General features: G+C 40.7%; 2 protein-coding genes across 2 annotated transcripts; both read left to right on the top strand.

Annotated features, from left to right (window-relative positions):
* The first annotated feature begins 3,514 nt into the window (after nucleotides 1-3,514).
* Nucleotides 3,515-19,632, top strand: LOC117831916. The gene is made up of 15 exons (XM_034710830.1): nucleotides 3,515-3,855; nucleotides 5,900-6,094; nucleotides 9,013-9,087; nucleotides 11,494-11,612; nucleotides 13,876-14,050; nucleotides 14,520-14,645; nucleotides 15,098-15,135; nucleotides 15,222-15,330; nucleotides 15,401-15,615; nucleotides 17,203-17,383; nucleotides 17,564-17,647; nucleotides 17,906-18,051; nucleotides 18,496-18,752; nucleotides 18,831-18,940; nucleotides 19,305-19,632. Exons 1-15 carry the CDS (start codon nucleotides 3,724-3,726, stop codon nucleotides 19,473-19,475), a joined length of 2,133 nt encoding a protein of 710 aa, XP_034566721.1. The 5' UTR covers nucleotides 3,515-3,723; the 3' UTR covers nucleotides 19,476-19,632.
* Nucleotides 19,633-20,325: 693 nt separating this feature from the next.
* LOC117829033 (PAX-interacting protein 1-like) lies at nucleotides 20,326-27,681 on the top strand (the record flags this gene model as incomplete). The annotated part of the gene is made up of 3 exons (XM_034706548.1): nucleotides 20,326-20,343; nucleotides 23,149-23,553; nucleotides 27,598-27,681. Coding segments are annotated over exons 1-3 (507 nt in total), but the record flags the coding sequence as incomplete, so codon positions are not given.
* Between the last annotated feature and the right edge of the window lie 305 nt (nucleotides 27,682-27,986).

Raw genomic sequence — 27,986 nt, 5'->3', positions numbered from 1 at the left:
TATTGTGATGGGGCTGAATGTGCTCGAGGGAAGGTATGTTGTTGCATGGGGCAGTCAGGTGATGGGCAAAGAAGGGACAGTGTTCAGTGCCTCCAGCACGTACAGAACCAAGTGAAACATTCACTTGTCTAGAAATAAAGACACACTGAACACCCTGGCATCAAAGTTGAGTTATGAAACTACCCACACTGATCATTTGAAAGTCATGGGAAAATAAATCTAAAGACATTTGTATAGTCATCTTATCAGAATTAGAAATACTTGATTATCCCAGGGAGAAATAGGTCTGTAACAGTTGCTTTGATACACAATGCAGCAGTACCAAATATAGGAATATAAGTAGAAACCGGAATAAAATAAGAAATGAAGCAGTTTGTACAAAAAGGACAGGTTATTGAAAGAATAAAGCTGTGTAGAGAAAGTTCAGAGAATTGAAGGAATAAAACAATATGTGCAAAAACAAGTTATGATACTGCAGAGTGTTGCACAGTATGGCTACAAAAAAGTATTCAGTGTGAGTGAGTATGTTTTTAATGAGCACAGAGGAACACTATACTGGACTCTCTTTTCCAGTTTTGTTTAAATTCTAGCTTTACCAATATCATGACCAGCTGTAGAGTTCATCTCTTCATTCTTCAAACTGCTAAAGGGCGCCATCTCCTGGTTAACAGCAGTCATTACAGCTCTGCCAGAGACATTCAGGGAGATCCACAAAAATGCTAATATGGTGACACCTGGTGAATACAGACCGTCATTACAATTTGTATTTATTTATAACCTTTATTTAAAGTTAGGGTGTGAAAGGGACAGTCTGTAAAATACGTAATAGGACACATGCATCACAGGTTGCATCGAAACAACATGGGGAATAAATCCTGACAAAAATGATTACCTTCAGCATGAATTGATGACTCCTTCAGTAGTGTTAATATATTTTAAGCTCACAAAAGTCAAAAGGACATTAATGATTATTTTTTGTGAATTATACCTCAAAAAAAGGACAATGGGCAACAAAAAAAGTGATCAAAATCTTGGTACCTTATAATCAAACTTATTTCACGTTGTTTTGGTGGAATTCTGTTGTAGAAAAGCTCGCAATGGACTCTGTGTAAGTCCCACAGTTAAGTTTGCAGAGGTTCATAATTTGGCATTGTAAAGTCTGCGAGCTCACACACTTGAGGATGTGAGAGTGCTCACATACTTACCAGGAATGTGCCTCAAAGTCTGTGAGTCCGTGAGGGCAAAGTTTAGGATTGGGCAATATTCACTCTATGCTTTAAAAACAACACAATTTAAACGTAACAATCAAAAGCTGTTACTTTAAATGTCTTCAAATGACAAAAGGAAGTTGTTCCTGCATGATTTTGTGCGACACGTGAAATGTCCAAACAGCACTTTGAAAAATGAGATTTGATCTGTGTCACATCATGTGTCGAGGTATTATCTTCCTTGACACGAGTGAGAAACATGTGAGCGCACCTGAACGCCTCTCAGGGTTTGGCAGCTGTGCAGAAATGATTTCCCTTCACTTAGGAATCTTTTAGGAATGTTTTGGTAAACCAACATCTTGATCTGCACACAAACCTAAACCCTGACACAGGTGCACAGGTGTCCAGAGAGCAGAGGTATAAGCTGTGTTGACTTTTGATTTGATGGGACAGCTTGAGAGAGGCAGGAAACGCAGGGAGAGGAGAAGGGATGTTATGAACCATACTGTCAGTACCTGGACTTAATCCTAATGAGCGACTCAGCCATGACTCATAACTTTATAAATGAACAATATTAACAAGCGATAATTCAGCCCATATAGTTGTTTAACTGTACAGTACAGTTAGAGGTGTCTGGTCTGAACTTAGAGCCGCAGCTTTGTTTGAATAGAAGGTAAAAAAACGTGTTGTTATCCACTTCACACGGATCGATGGCCTGAACATTGATTTATTGTGTTCTAAGTTCACAGTTGTGTAACAGGAAAACATCTGAGTTGCTCACCAGTACCATGAGCAGCGAATACCTCATCAGAGGCTCTGTTCTATTTCACTGATATTCTTACAGTCAACCTTTTATCTCTTTAACGTAGTATTTCAAGAAAGCAGGAAATGTCATTGGTCAACCAACAAGCATTTCATCCAAACTGGATTCAACAACACAACCTCTACGCCAAGTGAAGCCAAAACTTTTAGAGCTCCCCTGGTGACTGTCTGCAGTCAACAGGGCTGTTAAAGCCTGCCGCCACCTCTAATAAAAAAAGGGACTTCGGTCAAACGGGAAAATTAAAAAACATGTCAAATACATTTTTCTCAAACATATTTTCTGTAACGACAATTAGCTATCAGATTTATATGCAGGAGTTCAATTTGGAGAAGTTTGTTTTACTTGGTTATTTGATGATAAAAAGAAGGGATGTGATGTCAGGATTGACAGTTCTGTTAAGAAATGACGGCTCAATGAAACAGTGAAAAAAAACAGAAAGAACACTAACAGAAGAGTTGAATTTTCTATAATCATGCGTGTGTTTTCAAACCAACATAATAATCCATTCTGCTAGGGCTGTATTCACCTGAGAGGTGTTTAATATGTTATATTAGGGAGTTAAACATATTTTGGTTTGTGGAAAGGTTGTGTTGTGTTGTCAGTCCCACAGGTCCAGTAGGCCGTATTTTGGCTTCACTTCTCACAGAGTGAGGAGATGGAGGCTTGCTGTCCATATCAATGAACAGTCATTGTTCTCACTGATAACTCCTCGCTTCATTAACCTGTCTTACATTTTCATCACAAGAGAAAAGATGAAATCAGTCAGTCATGCCTTTGGCTGTTAGACATTTGGAATTGTGTGCTGGTGTGCACAGAAACTTGTGATACAAAGCTTAACGCTCCTGACATTGCACTCCTCCTAAGCTCCTCAACATTTCAAACACAACAGTCTGACCCAGAAAAACATGATGAAATTGCAGATCACCTCAGTGGAGTAGCTACTTTGTGTGCTCCTGCTGAAGTCTGCAAACTGAAGAGTCTAAGCAATCATTTAGAATCCATGTTGTTGGAGAATTTAAGAACATTAAGTTTAAAAAATGTTCTCCACTGTATGGAACAAAGGTAGATTGTATTTCAGGTTTCAGCCCAAAGATACACAATTATGTTCTTCTTTTTTTGTAATTGTTGGGTTCCTTTGGGGACAATATTGATCACTTGAATGTGACTCAATGATCAGGTTAATAAAGAATCCGGCAACAGAGGATGCAGAAGGGGCTGATTAATGGCATGAAAAACTCCACACATGGTGGGCCAGTTGAGACTGTTTAAACACTAAGGAAATCTGAAGGAAACTGAGATTACTTTTATAGATAACATATGTTGTAACTTAAAAGATGCTGCAAAACCAACCAACGTCAGCTCTTTTGAAAAACTCTCAACCAATGAGAGCTTTGGAGCAGTCACCAGAACCAATCATATCCTGCGAGCAACTCTGTGAGCCAATCAGAGCCTCAGCCTCTGATAGATGGCAGCTTGTGCTGATTAGATGTTTGGAAGGACACAATCAGCTGAAGAATATCTGAAGCTTCAGCATTTTGGGGTGTGAAACAAGAGTGGAGAGAAGAGCGAAGGAAAACTACAATTGAGACAAAGCCAGAGAAGGAGAAAGGGGATTGCTCTGACAAAGCGTGGAACCACAAATTTGAGTTTACAGAGAAGATATACTGTAGATAAAAAGTAGCGTTGGTGAGGATGAAGTTCAGTGAGAGAAAGGTGCCGTTGCTGTCCATCAAAGAAAACATAGAGATGGAACTGTTCTCTTCAGAGGAGCCCTGCGTGGTCATAACAACACTCGAGAAGGAGGAAGAATGCAGCTATGAGCAGGTGTGTCTCAAATTTAAAACTGAAGCACTTACAACTGCAGAGGTTGTCAGAACCAAACTATTTTTTGTGTTTACAAGCTGAATATCTGCCTGTAAGATTTTCCACTTATGCTCAGAAGCATGTGATCTGTTAGGGATCTTTGCTTTAGGACCTGAAGGTAATCAATGTTTTAAACACTGAATGGACAGAGATAAGATGCTGCCTCTGCCTTTGTTGAATCACTTTGAAGATCATGAGACTCTTCCTCTACAGACGAGCCAAATTGATTTTGCAGTTGAAACAAAGTTTGTGGATGAGTCATCTTTTGATCAAAGTTAGTCCTGTTGCAAAGTTTCATTAAAGGATTAGTTCATCCAGGTCCCAAACACATTCCTCACATTCCCAGACGGGTGTAGATTCATCTGTTTTTACCTCTCCTTCGATTACTCCAAAAGACACCTTTATATTTACCATGCAGTGAAAATCTGTGCACAACTTCATCTGCAATGGGCTGTGGCTTTTTCCATGTCATCTGTAAACTTTCTCTTAAACTTTCATGTTAATTACTGCCCTGAAGTAGAGATGGGGAAAAGCTGCTCTCTTCTGTATTCATATACAGCTATTAAAAGGAATAAGTTACAAGAAAGAAAATTAGATGATCACTGTACAAAACATAGGAGAGGAGGAAATGATACAGTATGTTATTGTATTTTTATCGGTTTTTCCTTTCTTTTCTTTTTTATCTATTTGTGTTTATGTATTTAAATTCTTAAATATCATTGTTTTATTGCAATGACATAGATAAGTTACCGGGTTATGTTTTTATCTGACCATTTTCTTTTCCTTTTATTTATTTATTTATTTACGTATTTATTTTTTAAGAATTAATTAATTTCCTTTTCTGTTTGTTTACTGAAGCAGATACACTATGTTTCTGCGTTATGCATGTATGCAATTCTGCAAATTTTACAAAAATATTACAAAAGTAATACAATTCTAAATCATAAAAAAGCTGCCACTTGATTATTATACTCGTCTTAATGTTTCAAGGCCCACAATCAAAATTCCAGTCCTAGATCTATACAGCAAAAGTCTCTGCAATTTAATGCCACATTTTTAAAATCAAATCAAATGAATAACTCTAAGGAAGTGGATACCAACTGAGGAAAATATGAGATGACCACAGGATATAGAAAAAAGGAAAAAACACATCCTCTGAAAAATTTCTTCTTCTCAGGCCAGAAAATCTGGGAACCACTGCTGATTATGATTCCTGGAGTGTGAAAACAAGTTGGACTGGTCCACCAAAACATTATGACCACCTGCCTTATCTCTTATCAGGTCAGGACCAGAGACATGACTCTGCTACATATTTGAAGGTGTGCTGTGTTATCTGGCACCAAGATGTTGGCAGCAGATCTTTAAAGTCCTGGATCAGACTTGGTTTCCACCACATCAAAGATGCTCAATTGGACTGAGGTCTGGGAGATTTGGAGACAAGGTCAACACTGTTGTTTTCTTCCAGGCCACCTTCTTCCATCACTCCATAGTCCAGTTATGATGCAAACATACTCATTGTAGGCGCTTTTGTTGCTGGACAGGGGGGTCAGCACAAGCACAAACTTTTGATCAGACGTCACAGGCCTGCCTGAACACTGCAGACTACAAAGAACAAGAGCTGCAGTTTTTCAGATGCTCTGACCCAGCTATCCCACCATTTCAATTTGGCTCTTATCAAAGTCGCCTAGATTTCCTGCTTCCAACACATCACCTTTGAGCGCAAGATGTACCTAGTGCCTAACATATCTCACTGACAGGAGCCATTGTAAAAAGACAATCAATGATGTTTACAGCTGTTTGATCTGTTTGTCCTGCTGTGATTAATAAAAAAAAAACTACCAGACAAAGACGAAGGTAGTCATGCCATGTCTGATATGAAGTGGATCCCATTCACAGAAACATTGTGGTGTTGATTTAAAACCATGGTGCAACCAACTCACGATGCATTTCTTTATCTATGCTTCCTCCATGTCGGTAAAGATCTCCTCCTTTATTTTTAACTCAGAGAAACCTTGAGCATCCTCTGGTCCCCGACAGTGAAGAAGAGGAGGAGGAGGAGGATGATCTAGAGACGCTTTTTGAGACCCCTGCCAGGCAGCAGCACCAGGCCAAGATCAGAACTGTGCCTCTTGAGAAAGACCTGGTAAAGCCCCACTCACCTGTCCCAGGATTTATGGAGGACACTGAGATTGAAATGGAGGTAAGTGTGTATATATATATATATATATATATATATATATATATATATATATATGGCAAGCCGTTCAGGAAATAATATATTGAATGAAAGTCTGAATATATTGAATGAAACTTGATATATATGGAATGAAAGTCTGAATATATGGAATGAAACTTGATATATATGGAATGAAAGTCTGAATATATGGAATGAAACTTGATATATATGGAATGAAGTCTGAATATATTGAATGAAACTCGATATATATGGAATGAAACTCGATATATATGGAATGAAAGTCTGAATATATGGAATGAAACTCGATATATATGGAATGAAAGTCTGAATATATGGAATGAAACTCGATATATATGGAATGAAAGTCTGAATATATGGAATGAAACTTGATATATATGGAATGAAAGTCTGAATATATTGAATGAAACTCGATATATATGGAATGAAGTCTGAATATATTGAATGAAACTTGATATATATGGAATGAAGTCTGAATATATTGAATGAAAGCTTAAATAAGTACTCTGAACACCACTTCTAATCGTATTGTTTTATTGTCATCAAAGAGAACTCATCTTTTATTAATGTCTCTCTGAAAATAACCTTTAGCACTTCTTTTTAGTGTTTCTGAGGGGACACATTTTCCTCTACCTCTGTAACCTGTGGTAATTTGGTCGTACTTTTTCATTACACTCACTCACTGTCAGATGATGCACACAGGTATGAGCTCCACCTGTTAACATTGAACAGGATGCTACATTATCACAAGTCATAACAAAAGTTAGCTAGCGAACTAGAGGACTGAACCACCTGAATAAAGAAGGGGCAATATCTTTAGCCTTTGTAGAAGTGTGTACAACCTGTGATATTTAATATTTTCGTATTTTCACTTGTTTACTACCCTCCTAAATGCTTCTGCAGCCCACTGCTTCGTGTTCCTCTCGTCTCTCTGTGCAGACGGTCCGATCATCACTTTTGGATGAAACCAACTTAATAGAGAGGAGGGGTGGGTTTCTTTTTCCTATACGGATTGACTTAACAGCACATGCATTACCCAAGGGGTTGATAACCCCTTCATTAACTAAAATTGCAGTGAAAACATCTCGTGCCTCCCTGATGGTTGCATTACTAAAAGCTACGTCTAACCGGAAAACAAAATCACACCCCTATGATCACACCCCAGAAAGACAAGATGGCGCAGGCCATACATGACGTGATTTTTCATTCCATATATTCCGAGTTTCATTCCATATATATCGAGTTTCATTCCATATATATCAAGTTTCATTCAATATATTCAGACTTCATTCCATATATATCGAGTTTCATTCCATATATATTGAGTTTCATTCAATATATTCAGACTTCATTCCATATATATCAAGTTTCATTCAATATATTCAGACTTCATTCCATATATATCGAGTTTCATTCCATATATATCGAGTTTCATTCAATATATTCAGACTTCATTCCATATATATCGAGTTTCATTCAATATATTCAGACTTCATTCCATATATATCGAGTTTCATTCCATATATATCAAGTTTCATTCAATATATTCAGACTTCATTCCATATATATCAAGTTTCATTCAATATATTCAGACTTCATTCCATATATATCGAGTTTCATTCCATATATATCGAGTTTCATTCAATATATTCAGACTTCATTCCATATATATCGAGTTTCATTCAATATATTCAGACTTCATTCCATATATATCGAGTTTCATTCCATATATATCAAGTTTCATTCAATATATTCAGACTTCATTCCATATATCGAGTTTCATTCAATATATTCAGACTTCATTCCATATATATCGAGTTTCATTCAATATATTCAGACTTCATTCCATATATATCAAGTTTCATTCCATATATTCAGACTTCATTCCATATATATCAAGTTTCATTCCATATATATCAAGTTTCATTCAATATATTCAGACTTCATTCCATATATATCAAGTTTCATTCCATATATATCAAGTTTCATTCCATATATTCAGACTTCATTCCATATATATCAAGTTTCATTCCATATATATCAAGTTTCATTCCATATATTCAGACTTCATTCCATATATATCAAGTTTCATTCCATATATATTGAGTTTCATTCAATATATTCAGACTTCATTCCATATATATCGAGTTTCATTCCATATATATCAAGTTTCATTCAATATATTCAGACTTCATTCCATATATATCGAGTTTCATTCAATATATTCAGACTTCATTCCATATATATCGAGTTTCATTCAATATATTCAGACTTCATTCCATATATATCAAGTTTCATTCCATATATTCAGACTTCATTCCATATATATCAAGTTTCATTCCATATATATCAAGTTTCATTCAATATATTCAGACTTCATTCCATATATATCAAGTTTCATTCCATATATATCAAGTTTCATTCCATATATTCAGACTTCATTCCATATATATCAAGTTTCATTCCATATATATCAAGTTTCATTCCATATATTCAGACTTCATTCCATATATATCAAGTTTCATTCCATATATATCAAGTTTCATTCAATATATTCAGACTTTCAATCCATATATATCGAGTTTCATTCCATATATATCAAGTTTCATTCAATATATTCAGACTTCATTCCATATATATCGAGTTTCATTCAATATATATCAAGTTTCATTCAATATATTCAGACTTTCAATCCATATATTCAGACTTCATTCCATATATATTAATTTCCTGAACGGCTTGCCATATATATATATATATATATATATATATATATATATATATATATATATATATATATATATATATGATCTTAAGTGTGTAAGTTGTTGAGTGAAGTTGCTGATCAATTTGAAATAGAGCAGAGATGTGACTATACTCTCTTGTGATCCGTCCCCATGCAGGTGTTTCCACCCCCTAAAGTGTCTGGCAGGGGACTGGAGGAGTTAAAGTCCATTGTTCCTTCCACTATGACCCTGGTAGGTTTCCCTAGTTTTATTTTAACTTCCTGATAGGCAGACTGATATTCAAGCAGGATGAGCTATGCAGACAAAACCTCTTTATCTAGTCGAACAATGATTACTTTGACACTGTGTTGGTAGGGTGATTAATGTCTTCTCCTCATCTTCCATCTGTTTCAGTCTGCTAAGTCATTGTTCTCAGTTTGCACTGCACTGCTTGTCCCTAGAGTCTCCGTCCCGGAAAGACTTTTTAAAAAATGATTCCTTAGTTCCTCTATTAAAGAGATCATTGGCTACATATCATAAAGAGCACACTTCCTTGTTGGCCCCCGCTGGCTTGGGTTTACCTCATCACTTCTATTTCAAACAAAGTCTATTTCACACAGTTTTCTGACTGGTCTGTGGCGTCTCTTAGAAATGAGAGGAAGTTATTTTATTGGAGAAAGTCAGTATTATAAAGAAAGGATTTGGTATTTTAAATAATCATATAGAACCTCTGGGAGGTGGAGGGAATTTGGGTGGAAAAAGTTGATGCGCTTCTGTTTCAGAACGAAACATGGTGAAGCAGCTTTCAGTCATTATGCACCACATATCTGGAACACACTCCCTGAAAGCTGTAGGTCCGCTCCAACTCTCAACTCTTTTAAATCAAAGATTAAGACTTTTTTTATTTACCACTGCCTTCCAATTTTAGCTTATTTCAACTTGCTTTAAATGCTAATTTTAATTTTTTAAATATATTCGTAATTTTCCCTTTCTTTTCTATTTTTTATTATATTTGTCATTTTAATTGTGCTCTTTTATGCTCTTCTGAAGTTTCCAATGCTTTTAATGTTTTAATGTAAAGCACATGAGTTGCCCTCGTGTATGAAATGTGCTATACAAATAGAGCTGCCTTGCCTTGGTTTTTACACCTCAGCATTGTTAACTGTGATATAATTCAAAAGAAAGACATCATCCTGACACAAAAAGGCCATCACAAGAAACCGGTTAAAAAGGGACCTGCCCTGTGGAGGAAATATGCTCTTTGAAAGAATGACTCATTATGTAAGGATTAAAGCAGGGAGCCTGGACTGAATATTGAATGTCGAATGTAAGCAGAGGGTAAGCCCCTGTTATGTGTGTTTGTCATCCTTTGTTGTTTCTGTTCATTGAAGTTGTTTCATTGAAAAACGTTTTTTAAAAAGTGATTTAAATCAAAAAGAAAACACTTATTTCCATGGAAGGGCTTAAGTTAAAATATATATATATAAAATGCATGACCAGAGTGCGTCAGGATGCATTTTCATCTAACACTGAAGTTTGGTTGTGGTTTAGTGTTTGCTCTTGATCTTAAAAAGAAGTGTAGTGTCAAAAGGTTAGCGGAATCTGATTTGAGAAAACTTTGTTGTGTTAATTGTGGGACAAATGTTAAATCCACACAAGAAAGGTGGGTTCTGTTCCATGATCAATATTTTTGTTTGTTTGATCTTTGTACTCACTGGCCTATCTTCCTCTAAACGAATGTGAGAAGGTCATATACATGTTCATTACTTCTCGTTTGGATTATTGTATCTCTTTGTGTTTCGCCGTCGATGAGTCGTCTCTGTGTTTCTTACAGCTTGTTCAGAAAGCATCAGCACATCAGTTTCAGGATCCAGTTTAAGATTTAAGATGACTTGTATTTAAAACTTCTCCCGTCACCATCATACCATATCTGAGTTATTGCACAAACATACTCCAGAGAGAGCACCGAGGTCAACACACCAGATGCTTTTGGATGTCCTGAGATCCAGGCTAAATGCCAGAGGTGACCGAGCGTGTGCGATCGCTGCTCCACTTTCATAAAGGAACTGCTCAGACCCTTCAAAGTTTTAAATCATTGCTTGAAATACCTCTTTGTGTTGGCTTTAAATACTGGTTGAGCGTTTTATGAGCGCTTAAATATTCTGTTCATATTGTGTCTTTATGCTTTTTAAAAAAAAAATGGTATATTTGCTTTTATTGCTACTATGTTTTTGACTTGTACAGCACTTTAGTTAATTGTGTTTTTTTAAAATGTAAAAATAAACTTTGACGTGATTACAAATACTCAGACGAGCGAAAGAGGTTACCTTAGAAATTGACTCTATTATCTACAATTATTTTACATTTAAAGTGATATATTTTAGAATAACTTGAAGAAGAGGAACCAAAGGTTAAAGATAATTTGATCCCGTAATATTATCAGCAGTATTTCCCCCTTTTGTTGGTGCCGTTTTTGCAGCTTCATTTTGAGGCTTTCGAGTTCTGTCCTCCTCTGGATGGATGGGTCATCATCAAAAAGCAACAAAATGTTTTCTCTGTTTGTAGTTAAGATTCTTGTTGTGAAAAGTAACAAGGTTAGAGTGTGCTTAATGTGTCCAGTTCGACTAATGCTGTGTGACAATGTGTCCTGTGCTGCAGCAAACTCCAAACAAATCTAGCCGGCTCACATGGAGGAGACAGAACCCACCGAGGACGGGACTGGTGGTCAAAGACGTGGTCTGTCTGCCCAGAGGACACTACCTGGAGCAGCTGGAGAGGTGAGAGGTGTTCTCAAGACTCTTCCACAGAAAATATTTTAACTGGAGACCTTATTGATTTCAAATTTGGTATTTATAGTGGGGCAAAAAAAGTATTTAGTCAGCCACTGATTTTGCAAGTTCTCCTACTTAGAAAGATGAGAGAGGTCTGTAATTTTCATCAGAGGTACACTTCAACTATGAGAGACAAAATGAGAAAAAAAAATCCAGGAAATCACGTTGTAGGATTTTCAAAGTATTTATCTGTAAATTATGGTGGAAAATAAGTATTTGGTCACCCACAAACAAGCAAGATTTCTGGCTCTCACAGACCTGTAACTTCTTCTTGAAGAAGCTCTTCTGTCCTCCACTCGTTACCTGTATTAATGGCACCTGTTTGAACTCGTTATCTGTATAAAAGACACCTGTCCACGGCCCAAACAGTCAGACTCCAAACTCAACCATGGCCAAGACCAAAGAGCTGTCCAAGGACACCAGGAAGAAAATTGTGGACCTGCACCAGGCTGGGAAGAGTGAATCTACAATAGGCAAGCAGGTTGGTGTGAATAAATCAACTATCGGAGCAATTGTAAGAAAATGGAAGACATACAAGACCATTGATAATCTCCCTCGATCTGGGGCCCCACGCAAGATCTCATCCCGTGGGGTCAAAATGATCATGAGAACGGTGAGCAAAAATCCCAGAACTACACGGAGGGACCTGATGAATGACCTGCAGAGAGCTGGGACCAAAGTAACAAAGGCTACCATCAGTAACACACTACGCCGAGAGGGACTCAAATCCTGCAGCACCAGGCGTGTCCCCCTGCTTAAGCCAGTACATGTCCAGGCCCTTCTGAACTTTGCCACAGAGCATATGGATGATCCAGAAGAGGATTGGGAGAATATCATGTGGTCAGATGAAACCAAAATAGAACTTTTTGGTAAAAACTCAACTCATCGTGTTTGGAGGAGGAAGACTGCTGAGTTGCATCCCAAGAACACCATACCTACTGTGAAGCATGGGGGTGGAAACCTCATGCTTTGGGGCTGTTTTTCTGTAAAGGGGACAGGACGACTGATCCGTGTTAAGGGAAGAATGAACAGGGCCATGTATCTTGAGATTTTAAGCCAAAACCTCCTTCCATCAGTGAGAGCATTGAAGATGGAACGTGGCTGGGTCTTCCAGCATGACAATGATCCCAAACACACCGCTCGGGCCATAGAACATTTGTGGAGGGAGTTGAAAGTCCGTGTTGCCCGGCGACAGCCCCAAAACATCACTGCTCCAGAGGAGATCTGCATGGAGGAATGGACCACAATACAAGCTACAGTGTGTGTAAACCTGGTGAAGACTTACAGGAAATGTTTGACCTCTGTCATTGCCAACAAAAGTTATGTTACAAAATATTGAGTTGAACTTTTGTTATTGACCAAATAATTATTTTCCACCATAATTTACAAATAAATTCTATAAAAATCCTACAATGTGATTTCCTGGATTTTTTTTTCTTTTCAATCTCAATGTCCTCCCTGAGCCCAGAGCCCTTCTTGACTTAATTGACGTCACCTGTAAAGTCATTGAGGGCAGGAGGCTGTAAGGGCTTAAAACTGAAGAACTGGAATGGGACAGCACTTTTCCACTTCTCTTGTAATCTGCATGACGTCATGTGGCTCACCTTAGCGGCTTTAGGAATCCTTATTGCACAATTTTTCTTTCCTCAAATTCAAGGCACTTGAGGGACGGACTGACTGATTGCCATGTGATCCAGGCTCCTACTGTACAGACTATATAACTAAATATATCAATTATACCATTTTATATACATATGTGTGAATATGAATATATTTATGGGGCGCCGTTTGTAAAGTTATGCACACCGAAAATAACAGCAACATTTCTCGAAAATTTAGCTCCAAAACGTCATAAAAATGTAGAGTGCATTTTTAAAAGTCACTTTTTTAAATCAAATTTAGAGGAACATTTGTGATCTTCACATTTAATTTTGATGTGAAAAATATATTAAGTTAAAATTATTGTTAAATCACGCCTCCAAACACATGAACGCATGGATTAAAGTTCTCCATCGCCACAACGGATTTCCGTCATTTGGAAAATGAGAGGGGGAAAAAACTCCATGTATAAAGTAACAAATATAAACAGTCAAATTTGTAACTATGGTCTTCAGTTACACGTGGGTTACATAATTCTAAATTGCTCAAAGATTGTATAGTTCAACAACAATGTATAGATGAAGTAATTAACCCTCTCTGTTTCATCCAGACCCGTTGTCCCTCGTGGCAAAGAACGAGCAGCTCTAGTGGCCACGGGCATGACAGCCCGCATCACTATTGATGGCGGCTGGTCAGCCAAACAGATGGAGAGTCGGCTGGTGATGCTTTTCTGGGGGCGGTTTGTGAAACGAGAAGGGCAAAGGTTCTCCTTCACATATATACAGGTATGCATTTTCATGACTCAGCTCACAAGAGAAATACACGGTCTAACTACACGGTGCAAAATTTTAGTACAAACATGCGCCATCAATCAAAAGAGAGGAAAAGGTGTGGGCAGTGTAGTATGGTGTGGAAATAAACAAACCCATGGTGCCACAAGGAGCAACACGGATAGGATGAGAGAATGAGAGCACAGGTGAGAGCCTGGACCCCCACCTACCTGCACCTGCAGGGAGACTAACACAGGAATAGGGAAGGGGAAAACAAACAAGGATGTGTAAAGTGTTTAAATGAGAGCTAAATTGACTTCAGAAAGTGTCTTTTTTAAAGTTATTTTTTCTTTTAGGGTTTAATGAATTAATAGCCAGACTACAAATCAAAATTTCGAAAGTGTTTAGCTTTAGACTGCTGACAATAAATACAGTCACAGCTTTTCCTTTCAGTTCTTCCAATGTTGATATGTTTAGTGTCCAGTGTGTGCAGGGCTCCAAGGTGCTATTTTTCCCAGACCCCCCTGCCGAAGGCTGGACTGGAGAGCAGGTACTCAGGACTGCTGGGCATGGTGCTCTGTATATCCTTAGCCACCAGGACTACCCACAGGTAAACAAGAGCTGCTCTGTGTTCATCTTTGAGCTTGATTTTGTTATTCCTGTGTTAGTTGCAGATACTTTTGTGTCTATAAAACCCTTTCAGCATGATTGAATATGTACCACATGTAGATTTATAACTTTATGGAAAAGAAAATGTTATGTTAAATTATTTTTACCCTTTTAAATCCTATTCAAAAATGTATTCATATGAGTTTATAGACTCTTATATTTCTGTGTAACTTGCTCATAAGCTTTCTCGAGCCTGTAACAATCGAATAGCAGCCAGCCTTTGGTATGTGATTTGAGTCCTCTGCATATAAAGATGCTGTGCAACTAAATTATGAAGCAAGAGTGTGTGGTTTCCCCCCATGAAAACGGTTTTTCAATTTTACATCAAATGGAGTAAAGAGAAAATCAGCATTTTTATCAAACTGCAGACGTCTAAGATCTGTCTCCCCACAGGTTGAATCTGACCACAGTGAGATGCCTGTTTTGAACAAGTAAGAGTATTTTAAACATTTAAAGATGTGAAAAGTTGACTGATATAACTGAATAACCTGAGTGTATTTGTTTTGTAATTTGTAAGGAGGGATGACTTTTGTCCAGAAGAGGAAGCAGAGAGCTGCCTGGACGAAGACAGTCAGCCCGGAGACCAAAATCAGAATCAGCCTCCTGTTTGCAGTCTCACAGAGGAGGTGAGTTTACATCCAGTTGAAAGAAAGAAAAGAGTTAGCACTATATTTTAACTATTTCTGTGTTGCGTAGGTCAAACCAGACCTTGAGACCATCCTCAGACTGTTCCAGCAGGAAAATGTGTTTCGAGATGTAGAAACCCACATCCAGGTGAGGAGGGGAGACCTGCTGAATAGCACCCTGGAGTCGGTGAGGAGGCCTAGCTTCTGCTTCAGGACAACACCCATCATCTCCTTTACTGGGGAGGAGACAGACGGTCAAGAGGGACCTCTCAGAGAGTTTTTCAGGTTCTAAAAGTCAAACCTCAGAACTTACATCAAACACAAGTGCTTTGTTTTTACAATATATCAAATAATGTTCTTATACTTGACAGCGAAATCTAGACAGAGGCCTGTCTTTTATTTATTTATGACTGTTGATGGTTTTATTCACCATGTTGGCTCTTAGGGTGGTAAGCTCATATGCCATGCTGCTGTGTTCCAGGTTTGCAGATGATGGAAAAATGGGGAATCTTACGCACTGTTCTCACTTTACTGCTTATCAAAATGAGCCTCTGAAAAGACAACAGATAGTTAAAGCCTATTTGCTGACCTGTTCGCTGTTTGTAGCAAAGGTTCTTTTGAGTAGGTAGAGATATGGAGTGTGTTTCGGTCAGAGAATAACAGGAAACAGATGTACAGTTGAGGTTCTCTAATAACATCCAGGGAGGTAAACAAGCGGCAGGTACATAGTTTCGGGAGATGTGTATGTGTGTTTTATTTTATCAAGAAAGCATGTAACCCATAGACTGTATAAAATATGGATGTAGTATCCGTGACGTCACCCATCTGTTTCTGAAGCGTTGTTTTGAGGCCAATCGTCGGCAGCCATATTGCTGCTGTCAAGCGATTGTGACGTAAAGAGGCAGGCTTTGAGCCTCCTAGCCAACCGCTACAGTGTTCCCGCCTGTCAATCAAGTCAGCTGTGCCTCTCATTGGAAGACTCGTAATCTAAATATCTTTGAAATTGCTTCATTAGAAAAAAATGAATCCCATGTGTGCCGATCGAGAAATTAGCTATCAAGACTACACTCGTCTTTTGTACCAGGCTGTAAACATGTTTATTTCTGCTGTAAAGATCAGCTTTTTTTGAATTGCTGTGTATGTGGTTTCTAGTACTTCCGGAGCCAGCCTCAAGCGGATTCTCGATGAACTGCAGTTTTTAGCACTTCCGCATTGGACTCATATTTTTAGACCGGAGGTTGCCGCTTGATGTAACCAAAGGGGAGGAGGAAAAGAGCTAAAATATGTGCTCCTGTCGTAGCTTCTATGTTTCTATCGCACTCAGAACTCAGTTCCCTGAAGAGGGACACAAGACTTTATAGGGGCTTTCTCACACTGTTACGGTAAAACAACTAATCTTAGCATGACCACATTCGAGCTACCATTACTCTTATACTGTCACAAGGAAAAGCGTACATTTACGGCTAATAGTTAGGTTGGCTAACTGATGTTAATGTTGGGTAGCTAATAGTTTTTAGGTAAGATAACAGAATGTGAGTTAGCTAATCACATAGGATTTTGTTACTAAGGCTAGTTTTGGTCACTTTGGTTACTTTGGTTGGCTGTTCTGACATGTTGTTTGTTGATAGCTTGGTACCCCTCCAGAATGTTCACAAATGTCTTTTTAGATGTTGAGTAATTTAAAAGTGGTGAAATTATGGTGGTGAAATAACTCTTTTTAACCTCGGAATTTAATATGAATATATGTGTTGCAAATGTGACACATTTTAAATATGTTAAATTAAAGGGGACATTTTATTTCAAAATAAACTTCCATGGTCATTGTTGTTCTTTGTGAATCTCTGATGATAGATCTTTTTTTTTCTCCTACAGATTGACTTTGCTGGAGCTGCAGCAAACTTCTGTATTCCAGGGTTTCCCTGGGCGGTTGTTCTTGACCTTTGACCTCTCAGCTCTTGAAGACAGAAAGTACTATGAAGCAGGAGTTCTGGTCGGCTGGTCTCTGGCTCAGGGCGGGCCTGGACCTTGTTGTCTACACCCTGCTCTTTACCAGGTTGGGTGCATACTTGGTTGGATACTTAAGAGTATTGTGAACATGCTGTCAGTATCAACTTTACATGGAATCAGCAAATCAACATGGTATATATAATTTGTATGTATATGCCAAGCAGCAGTGTTGAATTGTGTTTTCACTTTTGTTTACTTATTGTTATGGTGTTGCATTTTGTCACAGTGGATGTGTGGCCAGAGTCCATCTTTAGAGGACTTTAGCTGGAGGGACATTGTTGATACTGAAGTACAGCTCAGACTGCAGCAGGTAACACACATGCACACACACACACACACACACACACACACACACACACACACACACACACACACACACACACACACACACACACACACACACACACACACACACACACACACACACACACACACACAGGGCACTTAAACATGCACTTTTACTACTGAAAATAAAAAAAACAGTGAATTTGACTTGTGTAGCTCTCTGCACTGACACCTTTTGAGTGTGTGCAGACACATGAATAACTTCTCTGTATTTCTCGTGCAGCTGCACAGTTCGACAGATGTGACGCTGCTGTCTCCCAGTCTCTGTGATTGGTTGTCCAGCTGTGGAATCCCAGAAATCTGCTCAATGAAATCTGCTGACACACCAGTTATCTATGGCCGCCTTATGAAACATTACATCTACCACAGGTAGGAAAAACAAATGCCTATGCTTGTGGTTTGAGTAAGAGTAAGAGAGCAAGACTGAACAAACTGGTGAAGAAGGCTAGCTCAGTCCTGGACCTTGTGGAGGAGGTGGCTGACAGGAGAATTATGGTCAATCTGTCGTCTTTGATGAACATTTCTTTTCTATATATATATTCTTGTTGAAATTCTTGATCCAAGATGGCTGCTCGCATGGACGCTGCGGCTGGTTGCTCCGTCGTTAGGTGCATTGTTTTTTGGCACCTTATGAATACTGCACCTCTCAATTTCGCTGTGCAACAATTTCTACTTGTTGCAATGACAATAAAGGCATTCTAATTCTAATTCTAATACGATGCAAACAATACAGTCATCCAAAAGCATCTTATATACAGTATATAAAAAAGTAATGAGATAAGTAATCCTCTAATCACTCTTGCCATCCATCAGGGTATCTAGAATGAACTCCCAGTTCACAGAGGGCCTGAACAGCTGTGGTGGATTGTGGGACATAATACAGTCACACTGGGAGGTGTTTGCACCTGTGATGACAAGTGTGCAGCAGCCGCAGCCGCAGCCACAGCCTCTAACCCTGGAACAGTTCAAACAGCTTTTCAGCGTCTGCTACAGTCCCCCAGACAGCCAGCTGAGAGCAGCTGAGGAGGCAACAGCTGCACACTGGGAAACAGCCCTTACCTTGATCAGCGGTAAGACCAGTGAAATGCAGTGAGAGGTTCAAAATGACATTCAATTGTGAACTAAATCTTGACCTTGTGCTCCATCAGATTGTAAGGCAGATTTCTCTTTTGAAGAGCTCCTCACCTTCATCACTGGAGCTGATCATGTGCCTCCACTCGGGTTCTCCAGATTGATCTCCCTGCATTTTTACTCCAAGGTGATTATCTATCAGAGCAGAACAACTCCAAGTGATATGAAAACTTCCTGCTGGTTATTGCAGATTACTATCCACCAATGAGTCTGGTTCTACTTGAGGTTTCTGCCTAAACAGAAGTTTTATTTTTTGCTCCGATCACTTGATCATTGTGGAATTTTGTAATGTTGTTAATAAAACAGTTAAATACTGCTCTTCAAGTGAAATGAAATGATATTATGTCATTGTGATTTGGCAGATTATATAAGATATTGATGTAAAGATATTTAGTAGCCTACCACAGACTTGGTTTTCTTTGGTACATCTTTGTGTGTCTCAAAGATGAGTCTTAACCTCATGTTTCCTTCACCCTAACTTGATTTTCTAGGATGAGAGCATGTCAGATGTGCATCTGCCCTACGCCTCCACCTGCACTCTGGAGCTCTTCCTGCCAGCAGGAGTAGCTGGAGCAGCAGATGTGTTGGCGCTGCTGAGTCGAGCTGTTCACAAGGCCAGCAGCATTTCCAGAAAGGAGGAGACCGAGAGGACAGCCGAGTAGAAGGCAACAAGCTATGAAGTTGAAGTGAGGCACGTGAAGTTCACATCCTGCTGGAGTGTAAATGGTTTGCTGTTGTCAGTGTAACTCATTGTATGGCTAACCTGATGAAAGATCCAAGACCAATAAATGCATTGTTTTAAAGCTTTACTCATTCAAATTCTTCGACTTAAGGTCTGATGTTTGTCTTTCATAATTACAATATACTAAAAATACAGACTCAAAAGTCAAGCACCAGACTGACTCTGTTTGATTTCACAGAAACATTTGTTTAACTGTTTAATTGTGTGCCTCAGCTGATTTAAATGATTTAATATATGGATAATAAATGTTTTAAACAGTTTTCAGAATATTTTCACTTTGTTTTTTCCCATTGGTTTCATATCAGTCTACAAAAAGACATTTCTATGAATAATTCTATTTACAAAATAAGTCAAAAAATGCAAATTCACATTGATATGTCTCTTTATTCATCTTTCCAAAATCACAATGCAACATGATTCAATTGTAATGCTACAGCTAGCACAATAAAAATGTATTGATCTAACTTAAAGAAGCTTATTAACGATGCATACAAAATGTCAAAATAAAAAAAACTCCTCATACATCAGGGCTTGTATGCACATCCATTCATTAAATAAATGGGACCCTTAGTCTTAACACACCGTTATGGAACTACCCATTTGGACGTAGCGCTAGCCACATGCACGACTGCAAATAATTGGCCAATTAACTAATTGCACCATGAAAGCGAGGCTGATGCAAAATACCATATGTATATGGAACCTCCTGGAAAACCCCTATCCAACAAATTTGAATTGCACATGCCTACTACGCATAAACAACAATAAACATGGCGAGCGGAACCGGTGTGACCGAGAGAAGATCAAGAAAAAACAAATTTTCAGCGGAAGAAATTGACATTTTATTACAAGAATATAGAATGAACAAACAGCTATTATCAGCAAGTCAGTCGTCAAAGATAACAAACAAGGAGAAAGGGAAAGTTTGGCTTAAGATCTTGAACCAGGTAAATGCGTGTGGTGTTTCTGAGCGCACAGTAGAAGCATGATGTCTGCCATCCTTTAAACAGCCTAACAGTTGCGGTAATCCTGCATTGGCACCTGTAATGGTGGGGTCTACTGCCATTAAATGTAATGCTTTGTTGGGGCGTTAACCTGGCTCATTGATACCACTAATCAATTTTTTTTCACCATTTGTGACAGCCCGTTTTCATCGGTAATGGCTGGATGTGCATACGGGCCCAAATCTATTAAGAACAAATCAAGTGTTTATATAATACTTCAAAAAGTTAAAGGTGAGTGAGGTATTTAGCGACATTTGGCAGAACAGAATATAATATTCACAAGTGTCTGTGTTTGAATTCATTTTTAATCACCTGAAAATAGAAATGATTTTATATTTGTAGACTTAGACTGAGCCTTTTGTATCTACATTTAAGAGGGTCCCCTTCCACAGTGGCCAACATCTTGAACCACCATCTCCCTACCATAGCACAGGACGGACAAACTAGTACCATAAGCATTTCTGTGTTTAGTGATTGGCTGCACTAAATGCACCAGTAGGAAGACAAAGAAGATAGTGGCTGTTGTGCACAAAATAATTCGTTCTGATAGACGCTTTTGATGGTAAACACTTGACTCATGGGGGATCATACTTATCATGCATCACAGGAGCTTCACCCACCAATGGAGTGAGCGAGGAAGCGTTTCAATCTGGAGTCTTCACTGTCTTAGAGTTTGTAAATTGAAAACAGCTCTTCATATTGACTTGTAGAGAATCGGGGGTGTAGGGAATATGTCTACAATGTAAACCTCTTAAAAAAATCTATCACTTTTCTTGCACCTCTAGTAGAACATATAAATATTGGTTGTAGATCACAGTGGCTCAGTGGAGTAAAACTATGGTTTATGTGTTTAGCTCAGACTGCACTTGTAGCAAGCTTTAACACACTATCAAACAATACAGACAGCACAACCTCCATTTATTTTGGATTGTTTCTGAAGCTTCTACAGGACAGTTCATACTCTATTGATGCTCGTCACTCTCACTGACTTGAGCGTTCCTTCCGGCACCCCGAAAGAAAAAAGTGCAAAAACATTCTAAATAGAGAGAGAACAAATAATCATCATCAGAAAATGATTCCCTTTACCATATATTTACATTTCATGTATGCATTATTGAAGATGTTAAATAAAAGCTTTCACAAAACTTATTCGACAAATTCTGTTCAACATACCTGTTTAATAATTTCAATGAGGGTTTCATTGCTGACAGAAGAATTGACTCTCATATGGAAGTGTGCCAGTGATACCAAGCCTTGGAAAAAAACAAAAAACATAAATTACAAGTGGAAGTTAATGAATTATTTAAATGATAAAACTACATTAAATGCTGCCTGTCCTTAAACATCCAAATATTGCAGTCTCTTTATTTTTGTTACAGGCTGTACCAGGATGCAACCACTATCAAATAACTTGAGGGATATGTCTTTTAAGCTGTGTTCCTGTCTCTTTTTGTTGGATTGACAACTTTTCAACTAGACCTCAACTAAGTAGTTGTCACATCTCCTAGTTGATAACTTTACTTTTGTTACTTACCTCATGTGTCATGTCTTGTGTTTCCTGTTTTATTGTGTTACTTACCCATGTCTCTGGTTTCAGGTCTGTTGACTTCCTGTTCCCTAGTGTTTCCTGTTCCCCTGATTACCATGATGTGCCTCACCTGTGTCTTGTTATCCTCACCCTAAGCACAGCTTCCCGTCTGTTCAGTGCCAGTTCCTCTTGTTCCCTGTGACTACCGTCCAGCATTCCCTGTGTTTTCTTAAGTGAGTTTTGACCTGTGTTTGTGTTTTTGGACTGAGTTCTGCTGAATTGGATACCTCTGCCTGTACTGTTTTGCCCTCCTGTATACCAGACCCTTATTTACCAGGCTTTGAACTTTGATCCAGTCTGGGTATTGTACTTGGGTCTCATTTCCTGGTTCAGTGTGATATGTTTTTAAAATGTAGAAAAAGTATTGCAAGATTTTTGTTTTTAGCTCAGTGCATCTCAATAGCAACCAAATCATTGTTAAAGATTTTTAGGATGCATACCTTGTGTTGTTGTTTCCCCTGTAGTTGTAGTTGTAAGAGGTATGAAGGCTGATGTTGAATGAAAAAATGTTGTTGGAGTATCAGTTGTTGTTGATGGAGCAGAACTGGCTGTTGTTGTACTATGAGTTGTTGCAGCAACAGTTGTTGGAGCTACAGTTGTTGTAGCAACAGTTGTTGGAGCAGCAGTTGTTAGAGCCACAGTTGTTGGAGCAGCAGTCGTTGGAGCAACAGTCGTTGGAGCAGCAGTCGTTGGAACAACAGTTGTTGGAGAAGCAGTTGTTGGAGCAACAGTTGTTGGAGCAGCAGTTGTTGGAGCAACAGTTGTTGGAGCAGCAGTTGTTGGAGCAACAGTTGTTGGAGCAGCAGTTGTTGGAGCAACAGTTGTTGGAGGCTCAGTTGTTGGAGCAACAGTCGTTGGAGCATTAGTTGTTGAAGCAACAGTAGTTGGAGCAGCAGTTGTTGGAGCAGCAGTTGTTGGAGCAGCAGTGGTTGGAGCAGCAGTTGTTGGAGCAACAGTCGTTGGAGCAACAGTCGTTGGAGCAACAGTCGTTGGTGCCACAGTTGTTAGAGCAACAGTCGTTGGAGCAACAGTCGTTGGAGCAACAGTCATTGGAGCAGCAGTCGTTGGAGCAGCAGTCGTTGGAGCAGCAGTCGTTGGAGCAGCAGTCGTTGGAACAACAGTCGTTTGAGCAACAGTCGTTGGAGCAACAGTCGTTGGAGCAGCAGTTGTTGGAGCAGCAGTCGTTGGAACAACAGTCGTTTGAGCAACAGTCGTTGGAGCAACAGTCGTTGCAGCAGCAGTTGTTGGAGCAGCAGTCGTTGGAGCAACAGTCGTTGGAGCAGCAGTCGTTGGAGCAACAGTCGTTGGAGCAGCAGTCGTTGGAGCCACAGTTGTTAGAGCAACAGTTGTTGGAGCAGCAGTCGTTGGAGCCACAGTTGTTAGAGCAACAGTTGTTGGAGCAGCAGTCGTTGGAGCAACAGTTGTTGGAGCAGCAGTTGTTGGAGCCACAGTTGTTAGAGCAAAAGTAGTTGGAGCAGCAGTCGGAGCAACAGTCGTTAGAGCAACAGTTGTTGGAGCAGCAGTTGTTGGAGCAACAGTTGTTGGAGCAGCAGTTGTTGCAGCAGCAGTTGTTGGAGCAGCAGTTGTTGGAGCAGCAGTTGTTGGAGCAGCAGTTGTTGCAGTAGCAGTTGTTGGAGCAGCAGTTGTTGGAGCAACAGTTGTTGTAGCAACAGTTGTTGGAGCAGCAGTTGTTGCAGCCGCAGTTGTTGCAGCCGCAGTTGTTGGAGCAGCAGTTGTTGGAGCAACAGTTGTTGGAGCAACAGTCGTTGGAGCAGCAGTCGTTGCAGCAGCAGTTGTTGGAGCAACAGTTGTTGGAGCAGCAGTTGTTGGAGCAACTGTTGTTGGAGCAACGGTTGTTGGAGCAACGGTTGTTGTAGCAACAGTTGTTGGAGCAGCAGTTGTTGCAGCCGCAGTTGTTGCAGCAGCAGTTGTTGGAGCAGCAGTTGTTGGAGCAGCAGTTGTTGGAGCAACAGTTGTTGGAGCAACAGTTGTTGGAGCAGCAGTTGTTGGAGCAACAGTTGTTGGAGCAGCAGTTGTTGGAGCAGCAGTCGTTGGAGCAACAGTTGTTGGAGCAGCAGTTGTTGAAGCAGCAGTTGTTGGAGCAGCAGTTGTTGGAGCCACAGTTGTTGGAGCAAAAGTAGTTGGAGCAGCAGTCGGAGCAACAGTCGTTAGAGCCACAGTTGTTGGAGCAACAGTTGTTGGAGCAGCAGTTGTTGGAGCAACAGTTGTTGGAGCAGCAGTTGTTGGAGCAACAGTTGTTGGAGCAACAGTTGTTGGAGCAACAGTTGTTGGAGCAGCAGTTGTTGGAGCAGCAGTTGTTGGAGCAGCAGTTGTTGGAGCAACAGTTGTTGGAGCAACAGTTGTTGGAGCAACAGTTGTTGGAGCAGCAGTTGTTGGAGCAGCAGTTGTTGGAGCAGCAGTTGTTGGAGCAGCAGTCGTTGGAGCAACAGTTGTTGGAGCAGCAGTTGTTGAAGCAGCAGTTGTTGGAGCAACAGTTGTTGGAGCAAAAGTAGTTGGAGCAGCAGTCGGAGCAACAGTCGTTAGAGCCACAGTTGTTGGAGCAACAGTTGTTGGAGCAGCAGTTGTTGGAGCAACAGTTGTTGGAGCAGCAGTTGTTGGAGCAGCAGTTGTTGGAGCAACAGTTGTTGGAGCAACAGTTGTTGGAGCAACAGTTGTTGGAGCAACAGTTGTTGGAGCAGCAGTTGTTGGAGCAACAGTTGTTGCAGCAGCAGTTGTTGGAGCAACAGTTGTTGGAGCAACAGTTGTTGGAGCAGCAGTTGTTGGAGCAACAGTTATTGGAGCAGCAGTTGTTAGAGCAGCGGTTGTTGGAGCAGCGGTTGTTGGAGCAACGGTTGTTGTAGCAACAGTTGTTGAAGCAGCAGTTGTTGGAGCAACAGTTGTTAGAGCAAAAGTAGTTGGAGCAGCAGTCGGAGCAACAGTCGTTAGAGCCACAGTTGTTGGAGCAACAGTTGTTGGAGCAACAGTTGTTGGAGCAGCAGTTGTTGGAGCAACAGTTGTTGCAGCCGCAGTTGTTGGAGCAGCAGTTGTTGGAGCAACAGTTGTTGGAGCAACAGTCGTTGGAGCAGCAGTCGTTGCAGCAGCAGTTGTTGGAGCAACAGTTGTTGGAGCAGCAGTTGTTGGAGCAACTGTTGTTGGAGCAACGGTTGTTGGAGCAACGGTTGTTGTAGCAACAGTTGTTGGAGCAGCAGTTGTTGCAGCCGCAGTTGTTGCAGCAGCAGTTGTTGGAGCAGCAGTTGTTGGAGCAGCAGTTGTTGGAGCAACAGTTGTTGGAGCAACAGTTGTTGGAGCAGCAGTTGTTGGAGCAGCAGTTGTTGGAGCAGCAGTTGTTGGAGCAGCAGTCGTTGGAGCAACAGTTGTTGGAGCAGCAGTTGTTGGAGCAGCAGTTGTTGGAGCAGCAGTTGTTGGAGCCACAGTTGTTGGAGCAAAAGTAGTTGGAGCAGCAGTCGGAGCAACAGTCGTTAGAGCCACAGTTGTTGGAGCAACAGTTGTTGGAGCAGCAGTTGTTGGAGCAACAGTTGTTGGAGCAGCAGTTGTTGGAGCAACAGTTGTTGGAGCAACAGTTGTTGGAGCAACAGTTGTTGGAGCAGCAGTTGTTGGAGCAACAGTTGTTGGAGCAGCAGTTGTTGGAGCAACAGTTGTTGGAGCAACAGTTGTTGGAGCAACAGTTGTTGGAGCAGCAGTTGTTGCAGCAGCAGTTGTTGGAGCAGCAGTTGTTGGAGCAGCAGTCGTTGGAGCAACAGTTGTTGGAGCAGCAGTTGTTGAAGCAGCAGTTGTTGGAGCAACAGTTGTTGGAGCCACAGTTGTTAGAGCAAAAGTAGTTGGAGCAGCAGTCGGAGCAACAGTCGTTAGAGCCACAGTTGTTGGAGCAACAGTTGTTGGAGCAGCAGTTGTTGGAGCAACAGTTGTTGGAGCAGCAGTTGTTGGAGCAGCAGTTGTTGGAGCAACAGTTGTTGGAGCAACAGTTGTTGGAGCAACAGTTGTTGGAGCAACAGTTGTTGGAGCAGCAGTTGTTGGAGCAACAGTTGTTGCAGCAGCAGTTGTTGGAGCAACAGTTGTTGGAGCAACAGTTGTTGGAGCAGCAGTTGTTGGAGCAACAGTTATTGGAGCAGCAGTTGTTAGAGCAGCGGTTGTTGGAGCAGCGGTTGTTGGAGCAACGGTTGTTGTAGCAACAGTTGTTGAAGCAGCAGTTGTTGGAGCAACAGTTGTTAGAGCAAAAGTAGTTGGAGCAGCAGTCGGAGCAACAGTCGTTAGAGCCACAGTTGTTGGAGCAACAGTTGTTGGAGCAACAGTTGTTGGAGCAGCAGTTGTTGGAGCAACAGTTGTTGGAGCAGCAGTTGTTGGAGCAGCAGTCGTTGGAGCAACAGTTGTTGGAGCAGCAGTTGTTGAAGCAGCAGTTGTTGGAGCAACAGTTGTTGGAGCCACAGTTGTTAGAGCAAAAGTAGTTGGAGCAGCAGTCGGAGCAACAGTCGTTAGAGCCACAGTTGTTGGAGCAGCAGTTGTTGGAGCAGCAGTTGTTGGAGCAACAGTTGTTGGAGCAGCAGTTGTTGGAGCAGCAGTTGTTGGAGCAGCAGTTGTTGGAGCAACAGTTGTTGGAGCAACAGTTGTTGGAGCAACAGTTGTTGGAGCAACAGTTGTTGGAGCAGCAGTTGTTGGAGCAACAGTTGTTGGAGCAACAGTTGTTGCAGCAGCAGTTGTTGGAGCAACAGTTGTTGGAGCAACAGTTGTTGGAGCAGCAGTTGTTGGAGCAACAGTTATTGGAGCAGCAGTTGTTGGAGCAGCGGTTGTTGGAGCAGCGGTTGTTGGAGCAACGGTTGTTGTAGCAACAGTTGTTGAAGCAGCAGTTGTTGCAGCCGCAGTTGTTGCAGCAGCAGTTGTTGGAGCAGCAGTTGTTGGAGCAACAGTTGTTGTAGCAACAGTTGTTGGAGCAACAGTCGTTGGAGCAATAGATGTTGGAGCAACAGTTGTTGGAGCAACAGTTGTTGGAGCAAAAGTAGTTGGAGCAACAGTTGTTGGAGCAGCAGTCGTTGGAGCAGCAGTTGTTGGAGCAGCAGTTGTTGGAGCAGCAGTTGTTGGAGCAGCAGTCGTTGGAGCCACAGTTGTTAGAGCAACAGTTGTTGGAGCAGCAGTCGTTGGAGCAACAGTTGTTGGAGCAGCAGTTGTTGAAGCCACAGTTGTTGGAGCAACAGTTGTTGCAGCAGCAGTTGTTGGAGCAACAGTTGTTGGAGCAGCAGTTGTTGCAGCAGCAGTTGTTGGAGCAGCAGTTGTTGGAGCAGCAGTCGTTGGAGCAGCAGTTGTTGGAGCAACAGTTGTTGGAGCAACAGTTGTTGGAGCAATAGATGTTGGAGCAGCAGTTGTTGGAGCAACAGTTGTTGGAGCAGCAGTCGTTGGAGCAGCAGTTGTTGGAACAACAGTTGTTGGAGCAACAGTTGTTGGAGCAGCAGTCGTTGGAGCAGCAGTCGTTGGAGCAGCAGTTGTTGGAGCAACAGTTGTTGGAGCAACAGTCGTTGGAGCAGCAGTCGTTGCAGCAGCAGTTGTTGCAGTAGCAGTTGTTGGAGCAGCAGTTGTTGGAGCAACAATTGTTGTAGCAAAAGTTGTTGGAGCAGCAGTTGTTGCAGCAGCAGTTGTTGCAGCAGCAGTTGTTGGAGCAGCAGTTGTTGGAGCAACAATTGTTGGAGCAACAGTTGTTGGAGCAACAGTTGTTGGAGCAGCAGTCGTTGGAGCAGCAGTCGTTGGAGCAGCAGTTGTTGGAGCAGCAGTTGTGCCAGCAACAGTCATTGGAGCAACAGTCGTTGGAGCAGCAGTTGCTGGAGCAGTTTGT

Source organism: Notolabrus celidotus, chromosome 2 (genome assembly GCF_009762535.1).
Source record: "Notolabrus celidotus isolate fNotCel1 chromosome 2, fNotCel1.pri, whole genome shotgun sequence".
Taxonomy (NCBI): domain Eukaryota; kingdom Metazoa; phylum Chordata; class Actinopteri; order Labriformes; family Labridae; genus Notolabrus; species Notolabrus celidotus.
Note: the sequence above shows the minus strand (reverse complement) of the source record. Positions and strands in the feature narration are given on the sequence as shown.